The sequence below is a fragment of the Dipodomys merriami genome, unplaced genomic scaffold (assembly GCF_024711535.1).
Source record: "Dipodomys merriami isolate MVZ:Mamm:240054 unplaced genomic scaffold, mDipMer1.0.p SCAF_81, whole genome shotgun sequence".
In the NCBI taxonomy this organism is placed as follows: domain Eukaryota; kingdom Metazoa; phylum Chordata; class Mammalia; order Rodentia; family Heteromyidae; genus Dipodomys; species Dipodomys merriami.
The window spans coordinates 977433-1005162 of record NW_027206413.1 but is presented as its reverse complement, the minus strand read 5'-3'; the positions used below and the strand labels follow the sequence as shown (position 1 = coordinate 1005162).

Sequence of the window (27730 nt, the reverse complement as noted above, 5' to 3'; positions counted from 1 at the left end):
AAAGATGGCATCCTTTGCGATAAACAAACCAGGAAAGATTTCACAAGATGCTTCACAAAAAGATTTTTTTAAGTCATAAATACACATGACCCCAAATACATACAGTGTTAATTACATAAGTCATTGCATAATGTCAAGGAATCTGGGAGTATTTCAGCTCCTTCCTTACTCAGAACACATCAATCACTTTGCAGATGCATTTGCTGAAAACATCTATAAAATAATCCTGACAGAAACCAGACACTGAAGAGAAATCCACAGGAATTTCAAATGCTGATGAGGTTTCTACTAAGCAGGAACGTATTTCTTTAAAACACTATTCTGTCAGGAAATTAATGTTGGTTTATAAAATGCTTTGAATGTTTTGTTAGGCTCTGATCATAATAAATACATCCCTAGCTCTGAAGCGCCTCTGAGTTTTCCACTCTCATCTCCAGAGTATGTTCTATGTCTAAGCTGCATACAATGGTGAACATTTGTTAAGCTCCTCGCAAGAGCGAAGAAATTTATTTCTAACAATCTACATAGAAACCTTCTGAAGGTAATTTAATACCCTTTGAATAAATAAAGAAACCAGAGACAGACAGACAGGCAGAGACAGAGAGAAGAGGATGAAGAGAAAGAGGAGGAGAAAGAGGAAGAGGACCAGAATACACTGGAATAATTTTCCAAGACACATAGCTTGTCATTGGAAGTCCAGAGGTTTAAATCTATACTTTGATTGAACCTACCCAACTTTTAGTCAGCTCTGTTGTTTCCACTCTGATTTGGTTCACGATGAGGTTTTCATACTTTGTGGCTATATTACCTTACATTCATTCGTATGAAGATCCTGATTATTAAAAGCCTTTTATATTGGTTACATTCATGATCTCTTTATTTGTTGAAAAAATAAAAAAGATCCCTAGTTAAAATGAAAAAATGTCTTCAGGTGTATTGTCATCCTTAATCAAGAACTGGTCACAGACCAAAAAAATATGGTAACCCCTGGGTCATCAGAAGAGCACCCAGGTTCAACTCCACTTCCACACAGATTCCTGCCCTGAATTTCTTACATTTATTATTGAGTTAATATTTACCAAATATTTCCTGCCAGACATTCCCAGAAGTACAACTTCAAGTGAAATATGCCCTTGCTCATGGCATTTACTATGTATTGCAAAAATAACATTGAACAAATAAGCATACAAATGCATGTATAACTATAAATAACTATGTATGAAATGAAGGTGGGCTCAGAGATTATGCCCTAAAGGGACCTAATAGAAAACGGGGATTTTGAGGCTCTCTAAAGCAGAAATGTAGGCATATATAAGAATTTATCATTGAAGAGTTGGAGTTCTGGTCTTGGAAAAAAAGAAAAGTGAAAGCTATTAATTAATTTCATCCCCCCTGGAAATAAAGACTGATGAACTGGTGTGATGCTTAGGAGAAGTTCTGGACTGAGGGAAATAGGGATTGAATATTCACTCTGACCTACAGGTTCCAATTTGGGGAGAGTTTTCACCTAATTCAGGTTCAGTTACACACGTGTACACGGGGGTGGGGTTGGGGGTGATGACTAGAAGCCCTGCCTAAAAGTAAAAGCAGGATGAAATGAGGAAACTATGATCACAAACATGGCAACATTCCTGGACTATATTGAACAATAAATGTTACCTGTTGGGCTGATTTGGTCACAAGCAAAAATTTTAACGTGAGAAATTTTGCTTTCTATATTACCTCTCCTTCTGCCAGGAGCTGGGTTTTTAGGAGGTCCGAGCAAGGAGGCAGAGGTGAATGAAAAAGCCACCAGGTCAAGGGAGGTGGGGGCCTTTCACATGGGCCCCCAGAGGAATGTTTACAGCTGGGCTTCGGTGGGCTGCCCGGCCTGCACTTCAAACAAGTTCACACACGCCTTGGATTTTGCCTGGCGTCTGTATGGGCCTGGGACCACTGGGTGGGGTCAATTCTTCCTGTTCCATCTTTAGATCCGGCCAAGAGGGGAGCGGCAAGGCCTTCACAGACTACCCCTGCCTCTCTCCCAGGACTGTATAAGGGCGCCTCTGAACACAGCCTGGCACCATTTCCCCCTCTCCTGTGAGAGAGCTGGCCTGTCAGCCCTGCTGGCAACAAACTCCCTTTGTTCTACGTTAGAACCAGGTTACTTTAAACCACTAGGGTATTAATTAGGCCAAGGAAGAATGAAATTTGACTGGGACGAATAAGCCCCAGGTAATCTGAGAAACATACACACAGACCCTAGGAATGGCACTTGCTGAAACTGGCAAAGTGAGGAAGAAGAGAGCAGACCTTGAAAGGCGGGATCTCCCCGTAGAGAAAGACTCCCGGAGAGTCATCAAAAGGAAAAGTCCAGAGGTGAGGGCCTGGGTATATTAGGGAGTTAATCACCAGGTTACTGGAATTTGGTATATAACAGTGAAACTCAGAAAGAGCCAGGAAACCTGGACGGTTGTCTGATTTGGGGTGTGATTGGTGAGAAGTTTGGAATGGGGTCTTTGCTTTGAGGACATACTTCTTTTTGTATGGAGACCGCAATCGCTGTTTCACTCACTTGCTGCTTTGGTGGAAGCTCTGGGATAAGGACTTTGCCCTGTGACTTGGGGCCTTGGTTATCGGAATGACTGGAATGGTCATCGCCATCTTTAATCCCTACCTGCCAGCTGTGCTTCTGTAACTTGCTTCTTTGTGGATCAGCGAACTCCCACAGACCCCTGCGAGTGGTGCCCCCTCCCCAGGGACCTTGCCTTTAATAACCTGAGCGATGTCTTTATTGCTGGTCTTTACTGTGTTGGTAGGGTGAGGGCAGTGGCGGCGGCAATAAAGACTCCTAGCCTAATTGACGGAGTGTTGGGGTGTCTTGTTGGGAAATCGGGGTGCTACACGATGTGACCTAGTCCATGTGATCTCCTGGGCTGGTTCCTAGGCCTCACCCTACAAAAGCACGTTTACCGAGAAGCACGCACGGGCCGTCGCTGGCTTCCTCTAAGCCCTATGAACAGCATGCTGACTGCAGAGTACATGGGGCCACCTGGGATTTTAGGGGTTAAAAGAAAGTGGGACAAACTGCTGATCTCATTGCACAACTGCCTGCCAAACAACTGTGTGACCCAGGTTTTCTCCAACTTTATCAGTATTGCCTAAGCTCTTTTTGTTTCTTTTTATGTGACTGGACATGATGATCTCCAGTTCCATCTATTTTCCTGCAAATGACATGACTGTTCTTCTTCGTGGTTAAGGCGTGTGTGGATGTGTGTGAGGGAGACTTTCCTTATCCACTCATCATGGATGGACACTCTGGCTGTCTCCATACTACTTAGTTGTTTAAATGTTTCATTGCCTTCTTTAAGACTACAGGACCTTAGTGTTCACCGTCACCGGGGCAAGGCTGTGTCCCAGCCGGTCTCGTGACAGTAGCTGCGGGAGGGGTTGTGAAAGGTCTTGGGTTTCTTTGCCCCTTTTAAAGCCGGGGGGGGGGGGAGGTTGTTCCTGGTGGGGGAGTCATGGTTCCCTGTGTTGATTCAGACCACCAAGCCCTGTCATGGCAAACCATCTCTGCATCTGGATGTGGCCATCTCCATGAGTGTCCCTGTTCCTGCTTTGAAACAGCACAGTAGAATAATGGAGAAGAATCACAGTGTCACCTCCAGACACTGCCTGGCTCTCAGGAGTGGGTGGACCAGTGTAACAGCAGACCGTGTTCATTGGGACCAATGGAGAGGAGGAGCTGGGAGAAGGTGAGGTCTGGCCCTTAGCCCCACCTCCTACCGGGGTGTGCTCTCTCCTTAGAGGGCTAAGAAATGGCTACCTCTTTAAGAACAGCTCCTCCCTTTTTGCAATAATCCTTTCAAATGTGGACTCAGTAGAGCACCTTTTTCTTTCAAACCTCCTTCAAGATTCAGCCTGGGCACTCAGAATAAAGAAAGGTGAAGAAAAGGTAGGATTCCAAACAAGAGTGACATTTGCAGGCTAAGAGGAAAGAGGAGGTGGGATGGTAAGAAGAGAATGTGATGTTTTTCCTATTAATGTGGCTGGAATGGGAATAACGTGTAATTTAGGAACTTTTCATAGACAATGATTCTCAGCACACAAGTACCTCTTTCTGTCTGCTGCTCTCTCCTTCCCTTCTTGTCTCCCCTTCTTAATCTCTTTCTTTCATTGCTTTGTGACTTTATCTTTAAAAAAAAATAGAGTAGTAGTAGTAGATGCTAAAAGCAGTCTCAGGACCAAGAAAATACTAGGAAATGGGAAAAATTGCTTTAAGGCAATGGTTTTACTTCTATTAACAAAAGAAAGGAAATGACTACCAGGCATACTGAAATAGAAATATTCATAATATGATGTCAGGTAGAGTATATATAGAGATGTGTGTGTGTGTGTGTGTGGAGGTAGCCCTCAGAATCTGTGGATCAATCATGAATGGAAAATACGATTCGGCCTCCAAAGGTTCAATCTGCACTGAATGCACACAACATTTTTCTTGCCCTTACTGTCTAAATAATATAGTGAATGACTGTTTACATAGCATTTATATTCCATTAGGAACTATAAGTGATCTAGAGGCGACTTAAAGTACAGGAGAACCAGGCCTACACAGAAGGCAGAAATGAGAGGATCACGGTCTGAGGCCAGTCCAGGAAAAGTGAGTGAAACTCTATCTCAAAAACCATGCCAGTCGTGCTGGCACACACTTAGAGCCACAGGGAGGCAGGAGTGAGGGGAAGAGGACCACGGCTCCAGGCCAGCTCTAGCAAAACACAAGACGCGACGTGAGAAACAGACAACGAGACACAAAGGGCCAGGGCGCGGTTCAAGTGGTGGAGTGCTTAGCTAACAAGTTTGAACAGAGTTCAAACTCTGGTACCACCAAAAAACCTTTTTAAAAATTAAAGGTAGATGCGCTTGGATTAGATGCAAATAGAAGGCATAAGGGAAACTTAAGCATCTTCAGATTTTCATTCTGAAGCCAGTCCTCAAAGAGACTGGAGGAGCCATTCTTTATGTATACACATTTCCATTTGTATGCTCAAACATGCACGGTGCGGGGTGGGGAGGTAGGGTAGAGGGCTCCTGTGAATCTCTTAGAGGGCTAAGTGAAAACAAAATGGTCCATTTTTGGGAGGGGAGAAAATATTCTCTTTACGTATCAGCAGCATGCAACATGTAATTTGAGTACTGAATTAATGTTCTTTTCCTTGGGTACGACGGGACACTCTTCTCTAACCCAAAATCAGTCTCAAATTAAAGTGTGGGCAAGACTGCTGCTGGAAATGCTCTCTGGGCCTTTGCACAGGCAACATGGGCAAGCGGGTGGCCATCGTGGGAGCCGGCGTCAGCGGCCTGGCCTCCATCAGGAGCTGTGTGGAGGAGGGTCTGGAGCCCACCTGCTTCGAGAGGAGCGCGGACGTCGGGGGCCTGTGGAAGTTCTCAGTGAGTAGGCAGCTCTGGGGCCCACGGGGAGGGAGAGGGCAGCGGGAAAGCAGGCTCCCTGGGCCTGGCGCCCACCTGCTGCCCGGCAGCCATGACCCCTCCTTGAGTTGAAATCCACACTGTAGAACATCAGGAGCTGGTTGAAAACCAACCTCCCTGCAAGTTAAATGTGCATGCAGGCACAGGCTGGCTTCAAAAAATCCCAGTGAACAAAGTACACCTCTGAAGAATCATTGCCAAGAGCTGCCGCAGATCAGAGCCATTGCCTATAATAAAGGGACAGGAGTCACTCCGAAGTCGTGACTTTGACAAGGTCCTCTTGCTGACTCAGACCAAAGGCTTTGAAGTTTCAGATGTGTTGTTGTTGTTGGTGGTGGTGGTGGTATTACGGGTTTATTTTATTTTATTCTGCATTTTTGTCATCAGGTGACAAACGCGCAGAGTTATTTCTGGACTCTGGACTCTCTTCCATCTGGTCTGTCTACTTTTGTGGCAGTACCATCCAACTTCGATTACTCAAGCTTGGTGGCACATTTTAAAGTCATCTACCTTTATCGATTTTGTTACATTTTGCAGAGGCTCTTCAAGGGTCCCTGGTGTTTCCACATGAATTTAGAATTTCTTCCCGGTTTTGTAATGAATGCTGTTGTTTTAATGGGGATTGCTGGAGTGAACATATTAACATTCATTCCTCCCATCTGTGAACACAAGAGGCCTCTTTATTTTTGGAGTCAGATCTCTTTGATGGAAGTTGGATCATACCCACTGTAGTAGCCCCTACGGGTCCTTGACTAAATTTATTCCCAAGGTTTGTTTTGGCTTGATTTTGTTATTTGTTTGCCACTACTAGAACTTCAATTCAGGGACAAGGTGCTATCCTTTGCTTTTTCACTCTACCACTTGAGCTACACCCCCACTTTTGACTTGTTGGTGGTTAATTGGAGATAAAATAACCTGGGGTATGAATCATAGTCTTCAGACCTCGGCCTCAGGAGTAGCTAGGATTACAGGCATAGCCACCAGCGCTGGGATTGGCTTTATTTTTGCAGCTATTCCCAGTTTCTTTCACAGTCACCTGGCAAGTTTCTGAAAGAAACACTGCCTCTTGAGTAAGTGGTATGAGAAAACCGGATATTTACATGCAGAAGATGGAACTTGACCCCTATCTCTTTCACCCTGTACAAAAATAAATTTATAACGGATCAAAGACATAAATGTAAGACCTGGAGCTGCTAATAGAAGACCAGTTCAAACTACTAGAAGAAAATACAGGGGAAATATTTCAAGCATAGGCAGTGTTAGAGTAAACTTTGCCAGAAAACCACGTAGACATCCAGGTACAAAGAACAAAGAAGATGTATTGACAATAAAGGGGCCAGCAAGACCCCTCCTCACAGGAGAGAAGTGCCGGCATTGTCTCGGGTGACTTTTATAACCTCTGAGACCTGGCGAGTCCTGCTGCCTCCTGCGGTGACAGCTGCCTCACAGGAAACCCCTGGAGGCTGGAGGCTGGAGGGAGCCATAAATGGGTCTAGTGTTGCCCAGGAAAAGCGCATACTCAACTATGCGGGAGGAAGCTCCTGGCTGAGCCGCAGAGTTGTTGCTTTTGTCCCTAGGACTTCGAAGCTCGGGAAATACAAACAAAAAACACAAAGATGGGATTATGTGAAATGAATCTGCTGCGCAGAGGAAAGCTACAGAGTGCAGCCACAATTCACAGAACAGGAAATAAAAACTGCAGACTACGCATCTACTAAGGGATTCGTATCCATAATGTATTCGGAACTTCAAAGACTCAATAACCAAAAATACCCAGTTAGAAAAGGTTAATGAAAATACGTGTCTTAAAAGGAGAAATTGAAATAGCCAACAAATATATTCATAATGGAATATCATTGAACCTTGAAAAAGAATAATATTCCATCATTTGTAGCAAACATAGATGGGATTGTATTGGAGGCTATTCTGTTAACCAGACACAGACACAGACAGACAAATTCTGAATGCGCTCTCTCACACGTGAGTATTTAAGATCTGTAAGAGTAATTACTAGAGAGCAGAAAGTGGATGATTGGGAGAGGAGTAGGTAGTAGGTTAGAGAATAGGAACTCAAATGCAACTAAGCAGAAGGAAGAAGTGCCAGTGTTCTAGAATAACAACATATATTTCATAAGTAACTAGAAGAGGAGCTGGAAGTCTCCAAACACAAAGTGACGGGAAGGAGATGGGAGGCTTCATTATCTTGATTTGTAGGTACGTACTGAAATTTGAAATATCACTCTATACCCCCAGACAAGTACAATTATTATGTATTATGTAGTAATTAAATGGTTTTGAAAAGTTTAAGAAGATGAACATTTTCACTATTTTGATCTGATCACTGTGTGCTATCTATGTGTATCGGACTACCTACCCCCACAGTAACTCAAAGATTTGTACAATAAAATGTTGCCAAAAAGTATTTAATTGAAACCTTCAGGTATTGGCTCAGTCTTACAACACTGCATACTTAGTGAGAGTTGCAAGCTTCATCGTTTTCTGATGCCAATTTGACAGTGGATATTTATAATACAGACTCATCTGAGGCTGGTGGCTCATACCTGTAATCCTAGCTATGAGAGGATCATGGTTCAAAGCTAGCCCAAGCAGAAAAGTCTTCAAGACTCCATCGCCAATTAACCAACAGAATGTTGGACTGGTGACATGGTTCACGTGGTGGAGAGTCATCTGTGAGAGTGCAAAACCCTGATTTCAAGTCCCAGTACCAGCACACAAACACAAAACTAAAAGCAAAATGAGGACTCTGCCCAGGAGACACGCATGTGTGTATCCATTAACCACTCCCTAAGCCCCGGAAACTGCATGAGCCACCCTGTAGGAAACCAAAGATGTCCTTAGCTGTGATTTACTTTAAAATCCTGAGAGGAAGACACTATCTTGGATTAGCCAGCTTGTCCATAATACATCCCTTTATAAGAAGGAAGCAGATGGAGATTTAAAAGAGGGGTAAAAAGAGGACATGATGTGATGATTGTATCAGAACAAAAGGGATTTGAAGATGCCATGCTATGACTCTCAAAGTGGATGATGGAACCAGAAGCCAAAGAACACCAACATCTCAATGGCTCAAAAGAGAAAACAAAAACCAAGCAAAGGCTGACATTCATCGGAAGCTAGAGAAGCAAGGAACAGATTCTCCGCACAGAGCCTCTGGGAATGAACCTGGCGGCTGCCTTCGACGGGGCGTCGTTCTGAGTTCCAACACCTGGCTTCCATAGGCAAGGGAGAACACATTCCCGGTCTTAGGCTCTCAATTCCAAGCAACTTATCACCGCAGCCACAAGAAATTAACACTGGGTTATTCCCAGTGTCCTTAAACGTGTCTCCAGCAAGAGGGAGACGATAGTCCACAAACGACCATTGGGAAGGGCAGTGTTTCTCAAACAGAACTGGGATGTGCAGTCACGGACTTAGTATTCACATTGTGTGATGTGTTAGAAGAGTACATTGCTTTATAATGTACTGCCAGGACCTTTAGTTTCTACATTCTTTCCATTCCTGTTAGCTCTCACTGAGATCTTTGTTTGGACATGTCACAAACTAGGGGGAAGTTACTTTATATTTTGTAGCTATTTCCTACAGGATTTCCTTGTGTCCATCTAGTTCTTACTTCAACCCTGGTTGAAAGAGAAGGACGTTTCCCGCCTTTGCTCACAGATCAAAGTGCTTTCTGAGGCGGTGGAAGATGGAGACCAGATGTCTTCCTTTCTCAGCAGCAACATAAACAATGAACCAGTAAATGACAGATTTGGGCATGAGATTTTATGAACGAAGGCTTTCTGCCTATCTTTTTTTTTTTTTGCTTTCTCTGGATTTTTCTATCTACAAGTTGAGTGTTATGTGCAGTAGGTAGGGCCAGTGGTTTTCAGATTTTGGAATATTTATGTCACATAAGGCGATATCTTGGCGATGAAATCCAAGTCTACGCATAAAGCTTGTTTATGTTTTCCTCGCAGTCTGAGGGGAGCTTTATACAGTAGTGACAGTGTGGCTGCAGGTGACCCGGCCTGGGATGCCAGCTGTGGAATTTCCCACTTGTGTCATGGTGGAGCTCCCAAAGTGAGATGCTCCATCTGTACCAATTCGTTCCTTCACACCCCTCCCTCCTGTATCGATGGCATTCCTGCCACACTTCCTAAACTCACTAAAAGCTACCAATGCCTTCAGCTCCCTTCTTAAGTGTACAGACTGAAGATGCGTGGTCGAGTTCTGTTTCCCATGGCTTTCTAAAACAAACCAAGAAGCTCATGCCCCGGTACTGCTTTGTCACGATCGAGCTGCAACCACAGTGGGCTTTGCCATGACGAAACTACCCTGATTCTGCACGAAAACTCTGTATCCTGGGCGTGCTGACCGCTTGGAGTTTCATAAACCCAAATGAGGCTCTTGGAGTGGTGGGCCTGCGGTCTGGTCTTGCACCATGGCCATCAGGCTGAGATCCAGGCAGGTCAATGGATTGCGGCCGAGGGGTGGTTATGAAAGACACTTCACCCAGACTTGCGGTCTTGTCAGGAGGGATCTTGGCAATTCAAGAAAGCTGCATTACCATTCATCTTCTTCATTGTGCGTCTAACCAGATGGCTTGTTTCTCCTCTGAAATCTTTTTTTTATATTTTTAATATCTTTAAATAGTGGCACAGAGGAGTTTCAATCGGGCACGTCATGTGTGTGCCTAACAGCTCTGAACAATGTCATCCCTGCCCAACGAGATTTCTGCCCATTCGATATCTTCTAGTCTTTTCACCAGTTTTTTTGTTAAGAAAAAAAAAGTTTTTTTGAGACAATCTTGCTTCATAGTTGAGATGGCCTTGAGCTTGCTCTATGGCTCAAAGAACCCTCCCTTCCTCGGAGATTACAGGCGTCCACACCAACCTGGCCCTCTCCTCATCATCTGCACTGACGAGCTCACAGCCTCAACAGACTTGTCCAAAGATGTGCTTCTGCACAGTAACTGCACCGCGTTAGCTTCTTCATTAGCTTCTTCTGTTTCTTTTGCTGCACACCGTGACGGCCAAACTTGGTTGAACCTTCGGATTATTTGGAGAGTATTCAAAGTTCCTCATCACCGAAAGCAAATTTTCTGAGAGGAGAAGCTACGTGTATGTTTTTAAAGCCCTCGGCTCCCTTCCCTTTTTTCTTTTTTCTGATCACTTACTATCTCCTGTACAATTTTATTAGCATCATTCCATAGCTTCCTGGAGTTACTATATATAACCAAGTCATGGATTTTTACATTTCTGGAAGTCGTAATTTTGTTATCTGCATAAATGTCCAAAAGGTGGCAATACTTAAAAATTTAATGTGCTTGGTTCAAATTGGTTATATGACTTTTTTTATTGTGGAGTTGACACACCGAGGGTCACAGTTACATGAGTAATGAGTACGCTTCCTTTCCATGTCTCCCCTTCCGTCACTCTCTCCCAGACTTTCCCTCCCGTCCCCAGACACAAGACACCCAGCTCATTTTCCATACAGTGTCTAGTGAGCATCACTGTTGTGTTTGTTCATCCGTGTTCTGACAGAAATCCTAAGCCTCATTTTAAGCTTAAATTAAGTTTTAATACTGACACATTTGCAAATCCTAGAAGTAGCTGGCAACCATCTCTCATTATTTGCGTTTATAAATTGACCAGAAATGTTTCCGAAATGATACATGGAAATCACACAAAGGTGAGCTGTAGGACATATCCTTCACATATTTAACTGTCTGAGGTGGGGGGGGGGATTAAAGGGTCCTAATGGCATATTTCTGAAAAGGACATGAGGAAATGGTTTACTAGGCCAGGGATGGAAATGCACACCTATAATCCCAGCTATGTGAGACCCTATCTGAAAACAACCTAAAAACAAAAGGACTGGAATCAAAAGCCAACTGGTAGAGCATAATCAAGAGGCCCTCACTCAAGTTCCAATACTCTAAAAACAGAAAGAAATTGTTTTCTCTCAGGAAAAAAGCATGTTATTTTATATTCTAAACTCCCTTGACAAGCTACGCAGATAAGCATCAATTGTTTGAGTGAAATTAATTGATGTATGTCTTTGGTATGCATAAAAGCCACTCAGTCATTTACCACTTGGCACTGGTCCTGAGCAGAAACGATGCCCTCATTCACAAGTTCTTCCATCTGAACCTGTTCACCCCAGGACCATGCAGAAGAGGGCAGAGCTAGCATTTACCAATCAGTCTTCACCAACTCCTCCAAAGAGATGATGTGTTTTCCTGACTTCCCATATCCGGATGACTTCCCCAACTTCATGCACAATAGTAAGCTCCAGGAATATATCACTACCTTTGCCAGAGAGAAGAACCTTCTGAAATACATACGATTTGAGGTAAGACGCCATCAACACACGCAGTTGGCATGTCAGTGAGGAGAATCGTGTCTGTTCCACTATTCCTAATCTTCCTTTCCAGTGTCCCATTCTTATTTGCTCACATTTTTAATATGGTTTTATTGTAAAAATACTGTACAGAGGAGTTACAGTTACATAATTTGCTCACATTTTAAGTGTGGCTTCTCTAATCCAAGATTTAGAGAATTATAATATACACTATATATAGCATATCATATAATTATATTATAGCATATTATATATCATATCATATGATGTACATCATTACTTACAATTATATATGCTATAATATATTATAGTGTATAAGTTAATGCTTTTATTTATTTAAAGGTAATTATGAATAGGTAAAAATGTACCTTACTAATGAATTCTTTTTCTTAAGCCAAATGGACCTATCAGCCCAGTTTTCTTTCTTTATTTCTCTTAGACATTTGTAACCAGAATAAGTAAACGTGATGATTTCTCAATTACTGGCCAATGGGACGTTACCACTGAAAAGGATGGCAAAAAAGAATCATCTGTCTTTGATGCTGTAATGATCTGTTCTGGGCATCACGTGTACCCTAACCTACCAAAGGAGTCCTTTCCAGGTGTGGCTTAAACTTAGGCTGGTGTCTGACAAGAATGCATATATTGATGATGTCTGAATTAGTCTCTTTCATGTTACTATAATAGACACCAAGGCTGGGTATGTTATAAAGAGATTTATTTGGCTTGCACTTATGGGGAGCTTGCCTTTCTCAGTGCACCCTGGCTGTAGAAAAAACGGACAGGGTATCAGCATGGATGGAAAGGGGGGATTACATGATATATCTATATAACTCTATAGATAGATAGATAGATAACTATATAGTTATCTATAACTATATAGTTATCTATCTATCTATCTATCTATCCATCCATCCATCCATCCATCCATCCATACTGGGAACTAAGCTTCTAGAACATATCCTTTTGAGAATGTATTTAAACCATACCAAATCATGGCCCTGTCTTTTTTAAAGTATGTCATGTAAATTCAAACACATTTCTGTCATACGTTAGCTATTTGAGGTGTTAATTTCCTTATTTATGTGACTCAGCCACAAGCCCATCTCTGAAATGTGGTGGGCTTTCTTAATGGAAATCCAGCCAATGCACGCCCTTCCTTCTTTTCTCTCAGGACTGCAACGTTTTAAGGGCAAGTGCATCCACAGCAGGGACTACAAGGAGCCAGGCGTGTGGAGGGGGAAGCGAGTCCTGGTGATCGGTCTGGGGAACTCGGGCTGTGACATTGCCACCGAACTCAGCCACACCGCCGAGCAGGTGCGGCACCGCACATCCCCAGTAGACAATCTTCAGGCAATAGAAGGGTGTTTGCATTGGCCAGGTGTCACATGCGATGGGGTGGGACGAGGTAACTACGTGGGACTGTTGTCTTCCAACAGTCTGCTCTGGACCTTCAAAGGTTATGGTTTCGATTTTGAGAGCCAGCAGCAAGTTTTCAGTTGCTCTGAGTCTCGGGTTACTCACCCATCAGACAGATAAAATGGAACCTACTTTGTTCCCGTTTAAACTTGACTTAAGCAGTCATGTGTAAATCCACATACTAACTCATTTGTGCAGACATCCATTCTATGAGTATTTGTTGAAAGCGTGTGGGTAGTAGAAGTCTTTCTACTTTTCACATTGGAGCTGATGGTTGGTATGTAGGCTGCAAACCATACGCTGAGAAAGGCACAGTATCAGGAGATGGCTCCAGGCAGCTGGTCTTAAAGTAAGAAGCCTAGTGTCTGCAAAAACTAAAAGAGGGCTTTTCGGTTGCAGCTCGGTAGGGTTGAGAGTGAGGAGATGAGAACTTAGAAGGCCAGAGAGGCTGAGAAATGTAGAGAGGCTGAGAGATGAAGAGAAGCTGAGAGATGTAGAGAGGCTGAGAAGGCCAGAGTAGCTGAGAAGGCTAGAGAGGCTGAGAAATGTAGAGAGGCTGAGAAGGCTAGAGAGGCAGTGCAGGACCTTTAGAGCTTTGGAAGATTCTTTAGAGGTTGACTGCTCAGAAGTCAAACTTTAGGAATCGTGTTTCCAGATGCTGCGCCCATTGATGCACAGCTCACCCTCAGCAGGTCTCCTGGGCATCCCCAATGCATGTCCAACCTCATGCCGTGATGTTATGTGCAATGGAAACAAAGGAGATGCTAGGACACACGATAGGAAAAGGTATTCCTGTTACTCTGTCAATACATCATACTCGATAGGGAGACACACAAAGAAACTCCAGTCTCTCAGGAAGTAGTGAGATCTAGTTAAGAAAGAGTTAGGGTAATGCATCACAGTAGTATTTGAGCTATTATTGGAATAAAGAATAAATGAGAGCAATTCAGACACCAAATGTCTAAATGATTATAGACCCAAGCCTCACAAAGGGGAAACTGAGCCAGTCTTTAAAAGGTAACTATAAATCATAAAGGTGAGGAAGGGCCCAAGTTGTCTGTGAAGGGAAAACGGTATCAGCAAAGCATGAAGGTATGAACCGGCACTGCATAGTTGAAGTGCATATTCTTCATAAGAACAATTTGTAAAATGCATTAATACTTTTCTCAACTACCTTAATATAAATAAGCTCCTTCGATGATGAGAAGAAAGCAATTCATTTTATTATGTTCATTCTATAGAAGTGATAACCGAGGGACTGAAATGCCAACTGTTTTCTTGAAAATCAGACAGGGAGTTAGCATTTGAGCCAGAGAAATGTTAGAGAACTGAGATTCATATTTTTCTGATTCCAAAATCAGAGTCAGGAAAGAAAGATTGATGTCAGCTTACAAAATCTGTGTAAGGCCCTTGGTAACAGGCTAAAGAATTTGGATTCTCTATAAAGAAAGATAAATCACGTAAATACTCCTTGTACCAAGTAAGGATACGATGAAAACTTGTTAGAAGCAAGAAGACTAGTGTCTAAGACTTTGAGGTTAATTAATTGGCACTGCAGTCCTTTCTTATTTAGCTAGCTTCCCTTATACACAAATATATTCTATTTAAATTTGTTTTTTTTAAAAAGAAAACATAAAGAAATGCTGAAAAACTATGTCTTATAGCAGAGAGGAAGGGAATGGGCGTTGATTGAACACATGCTCCAGGCTAGGCAGGGTTAGCTGCGTTGCCCACATTCACGTTGAGTCCTCATGCAAGTGAGATGCATGAGGATCTGATTCCCTCCTGTGTTAGAAGTGAGGAAACGCTATTAGAGAACTGAAGGAGATCAGAGTCAAGTCTTTGCAGACAGCCATAGTAAGATAACCACTAAAGGAAGATGACTAGAGTCAGTGGTCAGTCCCCTATCCTGTCGGCATCCATGCTCTACAGGAGGAGAAGGAAGCGTCCTTTAGCCTTACACTGAAAACGTTCTTTGGAATTATTCTGAGTGGAGCAAGAGTATGAGCCTGGGAGGTCCGCAGCACCCAGAAAAGGGCTCAAGGCTTTGAGAAATGCTCAGCTCTTCCACCCAAACGACGTTTCTCTTTAATCATTTGTCTTGTCTTAACTAACCTTTCATGTAGTTGTGCTAAGGGGTCTCGATGCACTGCCACTGTGTGAGTACAGCACATCCTGACCAGTGCCAGCGCTTCTGTCATTTTCCTCCACCCGCCCGACTCCACCCCCATGCACACGCGCATGCGTGTGTGCTAACATTGTCACCTGTGTACACTGAGCCGTACGACTGCACTCACCCACCCTTCCTCTCTCCTTTCTTCTTCTCTCCTCTCCCCTGGACCTCACAATGGCAACGCTCCCAAGAGCCGGGGTGATCAGCCCCTTCCTGAAGGGGGTGAGTGTGAGGAGCCTCTTCCGGCATCCAGTGTGAGCAGTCACCCCTTTCACGGTGGAATTGGTGTTTCTGAAGGTCATCATCAGCTCCAGAAGTGGATCATGGGTGATGAGCCGCGTCTGGGACAACGGCTTTCCTTGGGACATGGTGACGATCACGCGATTTCAAACCTTCCTCAAGAACAACTTGCCAACAGCCATCTCCGACTGGTGGTACATGAGACAGATGAATGCAAGATACAAACACGAGAACTATGGCTTGATGCCTTTGAATGGGTAAGGCAGAGCCCAACAGGCTAAGCCTGCTGGTGCTCATCTCCATGTCAGCGACCTTAGCTTGAGTGCAATCCTAAAGCAAAGTCTCTGTGTAGTAATCGCCTCTCCTGTATCAAAGGATACAGAACTACAAATATTAGAGGTGATTTCTGCACGTCCTCCCAAGTTGCACAGGTGGAAAGTCATAAAACACCTCAGCAGAGTGGAATATTATCTAATAGCTCAGCAATTAGACGCAGAGCAACAGTAGCAAACCTGTCTGACGCACGTCATGGGTCGCACAGCCTCTGTCCGGCGTCTACCAAGACTCTGAACACTGTGACCTCACTTTTTGCTCACAACTATGAAGAGGGCTCAATTCGAACACTTGTTTTAGAGATGAGAAAACTGAGGGTCAATGTAGTTAGTAACTTTGCCAAAATCCCACATCTAGAAAGAAGCTACATTCAAAGCAAATCAAGACCTGTGTATTCCAGAGCCCCTAGTTCTTCGGGCATTTTTCTGCCCCCTCCCATTAATGCATTGCCAGGTTGAATTAAGCAAAGCAAGAGTCTCATCATCCTGGTGCTGAACCACCACTGCTACAAGCCTGTGTCTTTAGTTTCCTTTTCCCTTTCTCCTCTATCTCCCCCTACGCCCACTCTGTAAGAAATGACTAGGATATGAGATAAAGATCCCAACTTTTTCCTTCTGAGTGCAATCATTAACTCAACAAATATTAGTTCCATTGCTCATTATATGTTAGGTCCTGTAGGCAGAGCAATAAGGAAACAAGCAGACATCCCCATGGAACCTATGATCTAAGCAGGAAAGACTACTGAAGAAGGCGGAAGGTCTAAGGGGTGTGGGGGGGGGTGCTGGGAGGAGACAGGCAGGAAAGGCAGCAAGTCATCCTCAGGACAGTTTTCAGCAGTCCTCAGAGCAAAGGCCTGGGGGGAGGAGGGGCGTCTGGGGAAGGGTTTCCAGGGAACTGAGGGAAGCCATCCTCTCTTCAAGGGCACGGCTAGTGTGACTGCCAAGGGGCTCTCTCTCTGGAAAAGAGACCCGAGGCAAGCAGCAGGCGGAAAACAGATACCTCAGAGGCGGGAAAACAGCTAGGCAGTGCTGGGCCTGGTGAACGTTGCCAGGAGCCTTGCTTCTACTCTAGAAGCAGTAAGAAGCCACAGACACCCGGACGTGGAAGCGGTATGGGTGATCTCTCTAAGCTGCTGTGGCCGCCATGTCGTCCTTGAGTGTAGGGACCCAGGGAATGAGTAGAAATTAAAACAACAGCAACATTAACTTTTAAAAGTATTGTCAAAATTCCGGACGGCAGAGGTGAGTTGTTTGGACTCAGATCAGTAGCAATCAGCCAGCAGAGGAGGGAGAGGGGAAATGTCGGTATCAAATTCGAGGAATATTCTACAAAACTTGAGGGAAGGGGTGAGGCTGGAGGGCTGGGAGAGAATGATCAGATTCAGATTCAGATACTACTTCGGTGAGTGGCAAGTCCTTTGTACAACTACTCAGCGAGAAAAATAAAACTTTCAGAAGCAGAAGCGGACAGACTCTGGATGTAACTTGAAGGACCAGAACCTTGGGGCCTTCTGCAGTTGCTGGGTACGCCTCCCGTCACCTGCGGGTGCTGTTACAGGCAGGGAGACACACTTCACCCCTCCGTGAGCCCAGACCGAGCTGCCCGCCTCTCACTTTCTTCCTCCTATTTAGGTTTAGCATATTACGGGAGTATAGTTTATCAAGAATAGCAGATAGCATTCTTAAGGACTCAGTATTGTCTGGGGACTGCAAAATTCATCATATCACTATGAGCAGGTTAAGTATGAGAAAAGTAAGGTCCAGAGGATCTAGATGCTTACAGGTGAAAGTGCGCAAAGAAAAAAAATACTCAACTACAGGATATTCTTATGTTAGGATTTTCCCTGAGTTTGGCTTTCATAAGGGACTAGGCATGGGTGTTTATATGAAATGTGGAAGGAGCCCAATGACAGGAGAGAGAGAAGTTAGAGAAAACAGAGAAAGGACAAATGATGCTCACCATGTTCTCATGCATCAGTTGTGTTTCCAGTTTGATTGGTGATTCTCTGTGGCTCACTGAGAAACATCTTGGTAGCTTTTTCCTTCCTTAATAATCTGCATATATATATATATATATATATATATATTATATGTATATATCAATTAGACAGTGTTGTAATCATTCTCACTCTCGTCCACACAGAGCCCTGAGGAAAGAGCCCGTGTTCAATGATGAGCTCCCAGCCCGCATCCTGTGTGGTACTGTGTCTGTGAAGCCCAACGTGAAGGAGTTCACGGAGACCTCGGCTGTATTTGAAGACGGGACCGTGTTTGAGGCCATCGACGGTGTCATCTTTGCTACAGGCTACAGCAACGCCTACCCCTTTCTTGGCGATTCCATCCTCCAAAGCAGAAACAATGAGATCACCTTGTTTAAAGGCATCTTCCCACCCCAGCTAGAGAAGGCCACGATGGCTGTGATTGGCCTTGTTCAGTCTCTGGGGGCTGCCATCCCCACCACAGACCTCCAGGCCCGCTGGGCAGCGCAAGTAATCAAAGGTGAGAACAGGCCGCTGGCCCAGGGGGCTCGTGAGGAGGCTGCCTGAGCCTGGGTGAAGCAACAGTCCTCTTGCAAGAGGCCCATCCAGCGGCACCCGCCCCTCCCCCCATCCAGCTGCACCCGCCCCTCCCCCCATCCAGCTGCACCCGCCCCTCCCCCCATCCAGCGGCACCCGCCCCTCCCCCCATCCAGCTGCACCCGCCCCTCCCCCCAAGAGGCCCAACCAGCTGCACCCGCCCCTCCCCCCATCCAGCTGCACCCGCCCTGCCCCAAGGGAAGGCAGGAGAAAACCAGAGGAGGGGAGGGTGCTGGATAGGAAATGCACTCAACACCCTATCATGTAACTGTAAAAAACATATTAAAAATCAGTAACTATGAAAAAACAGAACCATCCAGTTTTGAGAACCTATAACTCTATATTCTTTGGTGTTATATTGTTATTTTTTAAATTTTAATATATGTTTTAGTATGTTATTGTAAAGATGCTGTTCAGAGGGGTTACAGTTACATGAGTAAGGTCATGAGTCCATTTCCTATCGAGCATTGTTACCTCCTCCTTTGTTTTCCTCTACCATCCCTTCCCTCCCACCTCCCGACTCTCCCCTCCCCTAGCCCCAAAGTTGTAAAGTTCGTTTTCAACATAGTGTCTTATACGTCTCATTGTTACAACGGGTCAACCTGTATCCTTGTCCAGCATTTTGTTATTTCCCTTCCCTTCCCCAAATTAGAAAATGTATATGCAAGATGCAGGGTGGTGTTATATTTTATAAGCAATTTATAGCAGGTCATGCTGGTTATCATATATAATAGTGAGATATTATTAGGGGAGATTTTATCACTTTTCTGCCACTTACAATTCCTTAGTGCTGATAACTGTCCAAGATGATTCCTTGAACTACAAAGCACCAGACATTTCCATCTTCTACGTGAGACAACTTGGTAAAATTGTGATTACAAAACTGAGCAGAATTATAGTGTTTGAAAGTTGAGAAGATAAAGTAATGCCAAGCCAGGATGCCAACTGGATGCCAACTGCAATATCCACAGTCATTGAAAATAGGCTTTCTGTGATTTTTTTCTGGTACATGTTTCTTCCCTGCCATGTATTAGCTAAGGACAATCAGGATGGGAATGTATTGGGTATAGTCCATGTCAGTCTATAAGATACAAGACAGTGACTTCTTACATTCTGAAAAGGGAAAGGGAGCACTAAATTTGCTTGGGCTGAGGCAAGAAAAACAGCATCTTCCAGCAATGGCACTGAAGTCCGATTCACTGTGACGTTTCAGTGTAGCTGTGAATTGCGGACAGATATTGATCATAAGACTACCTAGGGTCAGGATCAAAGAAAAAATACAGATGTTAAATTTATTGCACAAAGTTTAGTTAAACCTTAAGTTATAAACCTTCTGGATCAGAGAGTCTGAAGAGGCTTGGTCTCTTTGGAAGCCATGTCTAAGGCTTCTAGTTCCAACTCTGACTTGCTGGGGCTTTAAAGATTCCTCATTGTACGGTGGAACACAGACCCGGACAGTGTACGTTCTGGGCACCAGCATGGTCCTGCACATAGTGGTCTCCCTGAATCTCCTTTTCTTCCTCCAGGCAGAGATGTGCAGACCTCAGAGGGGAGGCTGGCCAGAGAGGCACAGCCAGGAAGCGGGGAGCAGGGGACCCCTCTCAGGGTTCCGATCCCCAGGGTTTGAGCCCAAGGAGACTGGAATGAAAGGGTGGGACACTCACTGTCCATGAGGACAAGTGTTGTCAGCTCTGGAAAAGGAAACGAGGCAATTGATAACTAATCAATGTCCAAGGCAGCTGCAGTCCTGGGAGAAATGGGACAGAGAACAAAACAATCTAGCTTTGTAAAAATAAAACAGAGTCCTAGGACCAAGGGGAACTATCACAGACAGCAGCGCATGGCAGCAGCTGGTGGACGATTGCCAACATTCTTTTTCTTCTCAAACTGTTTTCCTGCCTAAGGAAAGATAGGTTCCAGGATCTGGAACTAGGCCTTCTCTACAAAAGCTGTCCAATGATTGCAGGAATCGGGGAATTATGTAAGTCACTTGAGCAATCGTACCTTGGCTATAAGTTCTAATCTCACGTAAAATGGCTCCAAGGGAATGCCAAAGAAATCATCACAAGTTTGAAGCATCTCTGGCCACATAAACGTTTTTGGGGTCTGTGTTTCAGAAATCTCTGTAAACCTACATCAGCCTAAAATCCTGAAGCAACCCTCAAAGTGTCTCTTCCATCTTGAGGCTCCTCATGTGTCTCCGTCACATCCAAGAATGATTGGCCCTCCATAGACAAACACGAGGCTCATAAATCCTACATCTTATCTTCTCGAAATTCCTTTCTCTGGCAAAGCAAAATTCTTTCTTACCGTCTCTCAAATCTTCAAAATACCTTGCCAATTCCCTTTTATTTTGTTATGACTTATTAAATTAATGTCTTTAAAACATGATGGAGTAGAATAGAATCCCCGAAACGGATACTAAACTTCAGGTAACTGCTTTAAGAACACAGTACAAAGTTATTTTACCTAACATTTTTTTATAACTGTGACAAGTATCAATTCTGAGAAGATTAAAAATAGAATTGTATATCTGTCTCCAAATAATCACTTGTTTATTTGCTCAAGATTTTATTTTTCCGATAGTGACGAAAGTTGAAAATATTGCTATTGCTCATTAGGAAAGAAGCGTGAGAGGATATTACTATCGCAAATGTATTAACTGTCCTCACGTCCATCCTTCTTTTTCAGGAACTTGTACTTTGCCTTCTGTGAAAGATATGATGGATGATATTAATGAGAAAATGGGGAAAAAACTCAAATGGTAAGACTACCCTTGTGGTAGAAGTCTAGGATTAGCATAGAAAAATCAGAAGTTGGCTCCATTTTTGTGTAAAATTGGGCCAAATAAAGGCATTAGGGTGACAGCTAGGAGTCACATCCAGCCATCAAGAAATATCCGCACCTGATACTGCGTGAAGTCCTGTTGAGTGCACGATGCGGGGGACAGAGAAGGACTAGGGTCTCGATTACAGAATTACCTTTACCCCACCGTGTCCCCTGCAAGTACACACATCACAGGAGACCCAGAGATGACGAGTCAGCAAAGGAGTTGGGGAGCTGTGAAGGTAGACTTTCTATTCTCTACCCAGAAACCTGAGATGCAAACATGACTTCAAACAGTGCCAGTAGTGAACATGCCTCAGTGAGCGCACAACAAATCCGGAACACTGGATTCTACTCTCCCACTGATGAGCTCAGTGGCCATGACTTGAGCAAGGGACAATTTATCCATCTGTTAACAGAGATTAAAAAAAAAAAAGTTCTATCAATTCCCTGAAATGTGGTGGAAATTCCACATAAGATCCAAAGAGCTTTCTTTGATAACAGTTCAGAGTAGAGGATTCGCAGGCAGTAATACTCTCCTCCCTCCGTCGACCTTGAACCCATGTCACTGACAGAGCAGAAGTGGGTCTCTGTCCCGGGCCCTGAGCGAACGGTGACCTCACAGTGTGCGTCCTCTCCCTCCTCCAGGTTTGGCAAAGGCGAGACCATACAGACAGACTACATCACGTACATGGACGAGCTGGCCGCCTTCGTCGGGGCAAAGCCCAGCGTTCCGTGGCTGTTTCTCACAGATCCCAGGCTGGCCCTGGAAGTCTTCTTTGGCCCTTGCAGCCCCTACCAGTTTCGGCTGGTGGGCCCAGGGAAGTGGCCGGGCGCCAGGCACGCCATCCTGACCCAGTGGGACCGGACACTGAAACCCACGGCCACGCGGGCCGTTCGAGGGCCCTGGAAGCCCTGCCTGTTCGCAAGGCCGCTCGGGCTCCTGGCTCTCCCTGTTCTGCTAGTTGCTCTTTTTCTGGTGTTGAGCTGAGCGTTATTCCCTCTGGGGCTTCTGGGAATTACCGTCCATAGCCAGGCAGGGACGCTGCTACTTAAACCTCTTACTTTCTTAATGAAGGTCATTGGCTCATATACCATAGATGTTGACCCGGGCAGCCGAGTTGTTTCTAGCCTTTTAAAGAAGCTTCCTCAAGAGTCACATGATCTAAGCTCATCATTAATCATTCTCTTTAGGTCCCACTAACACTTCATAATCAGAATTGTGTTCTTTATGTCTCACTTAAATCATCTCCTGAAACATTTGGACATGATGTCTTTTCTCCTTTAAACACTGCTTGAAGTATGCACTTCAAGGCTAAATAAAGTAGGCAGTAGGCAGAATATTTACAATATGATATTCTCAAGACCTCTGCGAGCGAGTTCGGCTACTGGAGATTTCCCTTACAAGGCATGTTCCGGCAGTACCTCCTACTCCCTCACCTAGAGACCGTCCGACCTGGCCAGCTCTGAAAACATGCACTTTCCCTAAACTCTCAACAAGGAAACAAAAATCACTAACGTGTCTCAGCAAAGGAAACACATCAGCATTAACAATGGCCTTTGAGTTGGATAGAAAGACATTTTAAAACTTCAATAGTAGCTAAAATTGTGCCCAGAATTTAATATTACACTGTAAATTGAACTTCTGAGGAAACAGAATAAATCCAAACTTTTCCCTTGTTATCTTTTCTTATTAAAAGTTTGACAGTTATGATTTTAAATGTATAGAGCAGATAAAAGAGACTGCCAGCCTCCCCAGCCAACAGTGTTGGCTGAATCTTACCATAACTATCTTCCCAGAAGTGAATCTGCTCCTCCCAAGACAACTACCGATCCAAGCACACCCTTCACCAACCCAAGCCTCACACTCAGTCTCGTCTCTGCCCACACGGCAGTGCCTTCATTCTGAGGGAAGGAAAAAAGGAAGGCAGGATGGCTGGGCAAGTTGGAAGGATGTCAGGCAGCTCCGGGCCACGGAGGCTGTCCCCGTCTCACTCCCCGCTCTGCAGGGGGTGCGTTACTGGGAGAACAAAAGCATTCTAGAAGCAGTAGATTGTTTGGCGTGTAGAAAGGCGGAATCGGAAGGTGAGGTGCGCAAGACAAGTATGAGGTATTTATTCATAGTAGCCATAAAAAGATCTATCACAATTTTATGTATTATAAAAAAGGACTAAAAGCATCCCACAACAGAAACAACTCTAACCACCAAAGAAGACAACAAAGGGGGAAAAAAAGAGCATGGACCCCATAGGACAATCTGAAAATTAAAAAAATAAGTGGCAGGAGCAAACCATCTATCAATGGTTACTTTGGATACACATAGATTAAGATGCAGAGGATTGGTGGGTTTAAAAACATGGAGATCTTGGGGCTGGGCAGGTGGCTCAGTGGTAGAGTGCTTGCCTAGCATGCATGAAGCCCTGGGTTCGAATCTTCAGCACCACATACACAGAAAAAGCCAGACGTGGTACTGTGGCTCAAGTGGTAGAGTGCTAGCCTTCAGCAAAAGAAGCTCAGGGACAGTGCCCAGGCCCTGAGTTCAAACCCCTGGACTGTCAAAAAAAAATTAAGATCCAACCATACTGTTGCCTCCAAGAGACTGAAGGAATGAGCCTGAAGTGTCCATAATCCTGCACCGAGAGGCTGAGACAGGAGGCCCGTGAACTTAAGACCACCCGTGGCTATGTACTAAGAGAGATAGGGAAGGAGAAAGAGAGGGAGGGAAGGAAGGCAGGAAAGTAAACTATAGATAAGTGATCAATGAAGAAACTCTCAACACCACTAATCATTAAGGAAATGCAAGTAAAACCCACAAAATAGCACCTCACGTGTGTTAGGATGAGTTCTATTGAAATGATGACAAATACCAAGGGTTAGAGAGGTGAAAAGAACTGTTGCCAATTGTTTTGAGAATATCAATTATGGAAATGAGTATGAAGGTTCATCAAAACTCCCAAAGTAGAATTCCCACTTCTGGGTATAGATCCAAACAAATTAAAATCACTCCGCCAATGCGTTTACCTCCGCATTTTTTACTACAGCCAGGATTTGAAAACAACCTGTACAGGCATCGGTAGATGGATGAATAAAGAAATGTGAGGTATATGCGGACATAGCATTCCTTGTTTAAAAGGATGGAATATTGTGATTGTTACCACATGGATAAATACGGAGGACATGAGGAAAAGCAAAATGAGACAGTGCAGAAGGACAAACACCAAGTGGTCACACTCACACATAGAACCTAAGAGCTGAGCGCAGAGACCAGAAAAAGAGGAAGATGGCGTCATGGGAGCAGAACAGGAATCGGAAACTGATCATCAAAGGTAAGACATTGCAGGTTTGGAGATCTATTGTACAACAGTGACTATAGTCAATGGTAATACACTACATATTTCAAAGTAAGAGACTAAATTTCTGGTTTGTGTGTGTGTGTGTGTGCACGCGTGTGCACACACGTGCTCAAAGCAAACCCCACAAAGACATAGAATTTTACTTGATTGCTGAAAGTAATTAGCTAGGCACTAGAAAGTCACAAGTCATCCACTGACCAGATCTCCCTGCCGGACTAAAGGGAGCAGGAGTCAGACTTTCTAAGAGGGGAAGAAAAGCCAAAAGGCAGGGGTCAAAGTGAGGCCGCTGGAGCCAGGTACTGGGGCTCATGCCCATAATTCCCGGCTAGTCAGGAGGACGACACAAGGAGGCCAGGCCAGGCAGAAAATTGGAAGGATCCCAGATCAAACTCATAAGCCAAACAGCCGTGGCACAGAGTAGCTATGCAATAGTACAACTAGGAGAGGGCAGTCCAGACTGCCAGCAACAAGAGACATATCCAAAAGTAACAACCACAGAAAGGACTGTGTGGGCCGGGCTCAGAAAGTAAAGCCTCTGCCTGGCAAGCACAAGATCTGGAGTTCAAACCCGAGAATAGCCAGCACATAACTAATCGGCGGAGTCAGGATGCTCAACTTACGGGGGGCCGGCTGGTGGCACAGGCCGCCAGAGGGCCTTGGCAGGAACGTGGCAAGAATCCAGGCGGCCAGGCCATCTTTCAGCCTGGGGATTTACTACAAAAGCACGTGTTCAAACACACTTAATTACAAGGGGACGCTCCTACCGCTGGCCTTGTACACTTGGGCAATGTTCAGACCTCAAGAAGTTTTTCTTTGTTTGCAAATCCATGTGGAACTAAGCACTTTTTTCTATAAAAATTAATTTGTAGCTATCTGAATAAAAAGAGAGCCCTTTGTTGGTGTTTAATAATAGCTTTTCAAGGGAATAATTCTTTTTCCATTCATTTGGCTTGCTCTGTAGTGCCTGGGAATAACAAAGTGTTGGAAGCCACTCAAGTCTCTTTAACAAGAAATGAAGTAATGTCCTCTCTGTCCCCCACAGCCCTGCAGTACTGGCCTCTGCTCTCTGCCCTCTGCCCTCTGAGTGGCTGGGTTTTCTATTATTATTGCCAAGTCAGAATCTCTGGTGGCCAAAATATGTACTTTAAAAGTAATGATAGTAGGTCTATTTTTATTCAAGCATGCAACATGCATATTAAACTCTATGCACTGGCCTCTGTGCTGTATGACAGACACTTTCTCTACCGCCACAGAATTTACAGCCTAGGAGGTGAGGCTAGAGATGAACAAATACGTGCTTACATTTACATCCTTTTTAGGTAGTTAATACCTGAATGACCATTTCTATTCTTATCCAGGCACAAAGATTCATGCCTCTGATCTTAACTACTCCGGAGGCTGAAATCTATAGGATACCAGTTCAAGTCTGGCTAGGGCAAACAGAAAGTGCGTTTCAGGGCATTCACATGCCCTGAAAGTATCAGTGAGTCACACTGTACCTCGTAAACATGCATTGTCATGAATCAACTTAAAAATGGAGATAATAATTTAAAATCCATCCTCAGTGTCCTCAGTTGCCCATACTTTCAGAAATTACCAGTAACCTATAGAGTATTACAATCAGCCACTTACTAACCTAGAATATTCCTTTCAAGTAGGTCTGTATAGCAGAGACCTTTCAGAGGTCAAGAGAGGCTTGAGGTGGGTCTTCCATTTTCTGCAAATGTACTTTAATGAAGAAATGTAAGAAAACATAACTAATTAAAATATTCATGTAAGACAAACAAAAATTTCGCAACCAAAGATAACATTTCTGTATTGCATAGATTCATAAGCTCACTGTGTTATTAAAGAGTAGTAGCTCATAACCCTCTAGGGGTAGAAAGAGCTCCCTATTGAAACTTCTAAGATGGACATCTTCCTTCTTGCCTTTCATTGGGAACATGTGAATACATACATGGTCTTGTTTGGAAATCATGTAAAAATATGTATATGAATGTAAGACCTTTGAGGAGTATTTCCTGGGCCTTGCAGCCTCTCCAATATTGGGTGGCTCTCACTGAAAATATTGTAGGTCAACAGTTCTCAGCACAATTCACTTCAGTGAGTACCCGCTTTTATTTATTCTGTTTTAGGAGAACTAAAGGTATATCAGGACTCCTGAACACAACAGAGTGCCTTCTCAGAGGAGGAACTGAACTAAAGCTTCTATCTAATGGGCTGTACCAACACAAACACTTACACACACATTCGCTCCATACACCACTGTTGCCCAGACCATAATGTACTGGACCTCTGCAGACTTTGCAGCTGCATAGCTTCATCAAGTGAAGTGTGGGCTGGGAAGGTGGCTCATGCCTGTAGTCCTAACTACTCAGGAGGCTGAGATCTGGGGATCACAATTTGCAGCCAGCCAGGGCACGAAAGGTCTTAAGACTCTTGTCTCCAGTGAACCACCGAACGTCAGCAAAGGCTGCATCTTCTTCCCTGCTTCTTCTTCCTCCCCGCTTGTCGAAGGCAGAACTCCTAGGCACAGGCCAAGGGGAGGGAGGGCCTCTGCAGGGGGAGTGGGTGAGGAGATGGGACCGACTGAAGCCCACGGAGATGGAAGTCTTCATACATCCAGGTCTCTGGCTGCGGTTATAGATCCCCTAAGACTCCCTTGGGTCCAAACGAGAGAATGAGAATTCTCCAAAGATGAGAACTGCAGCCCTCACCAACGCCTCTGTGGTCCCAGCATGTCTGATAAGCACTGTGTTTATCGCACTGTCGCTCCTTCCATTTCCGCCCAGAGCAGCCGTGCCACAGGCTCCGTGGACGCACGGGACAAGCCACCAGGGCACGTGGACAATGGCAACGTCGGAGAACCATCCCTCAGAGTAGCTGCTGCCTCACAAGCTAAACTTCATCTTCACTAGCTTATTAGCTATCTGTAAGGTTTCCTTGTGATACTTGCATACATGCATGTAATGTACTTTG

General features: G+C 44.4%; 1 protein-coding gene and 1 long non-coding RNA gene across 3 annotated transcripts; one reads left to right on the top strand and one right to left on the bottom strand.

The window, feature by feature from the left end:
- The first annotated feature begins 3796 nt into the window (after positions 1-3796).
- LOC138819680 (flavin-containing monooxygenase 3-like) lies at positions 3797-23078 on the top strand. 2 transcript variants are annotated; one of them, XM_070011173.1, is made up of 9 exons: positions 3797-3937; positions 5294-5430; positions 11635-11823; positions 12272-12434; positions 13007-13149; positions 15722-15921; positions 18140-18495; positions 21264-21336; positions 22047-23078. In XM_070011173.1, exons 2-9 carry the CDS (start codon positions 5299-5301, stop codon positions 22387-22389), a joined length of 1599 nt encoding a protein of 532 aa, XP_069867274.1. In that variant the 5' UTR covers positions 3797-3937; positions 5294-5298; the 3' UTR covers positions 22390-23078. The 2 variants fall into 2 exon arrangements, with proteins under 2 accessions (XP_069867274.1, XP_069867276.1); XM_070011175.1 differs by having other exon boundaries at positions 5235-5430.
- LOC138819681 (uncharacterized) lies at positions 21143-23375 on the bottom strand. Its single transcript, XR_011369571.1, has 3 exons — positions 23182-23375; positions 21714-21807; positions 21143-21281 (listed from the first exon to the last, which is right to left on the bottom strand). It is a non-coding gene; the product is annotated as an uncharacterized lncRNA (long non-coding RNA).
- Positions 23376-27730: the final 4355 nt, after the last annotated feature.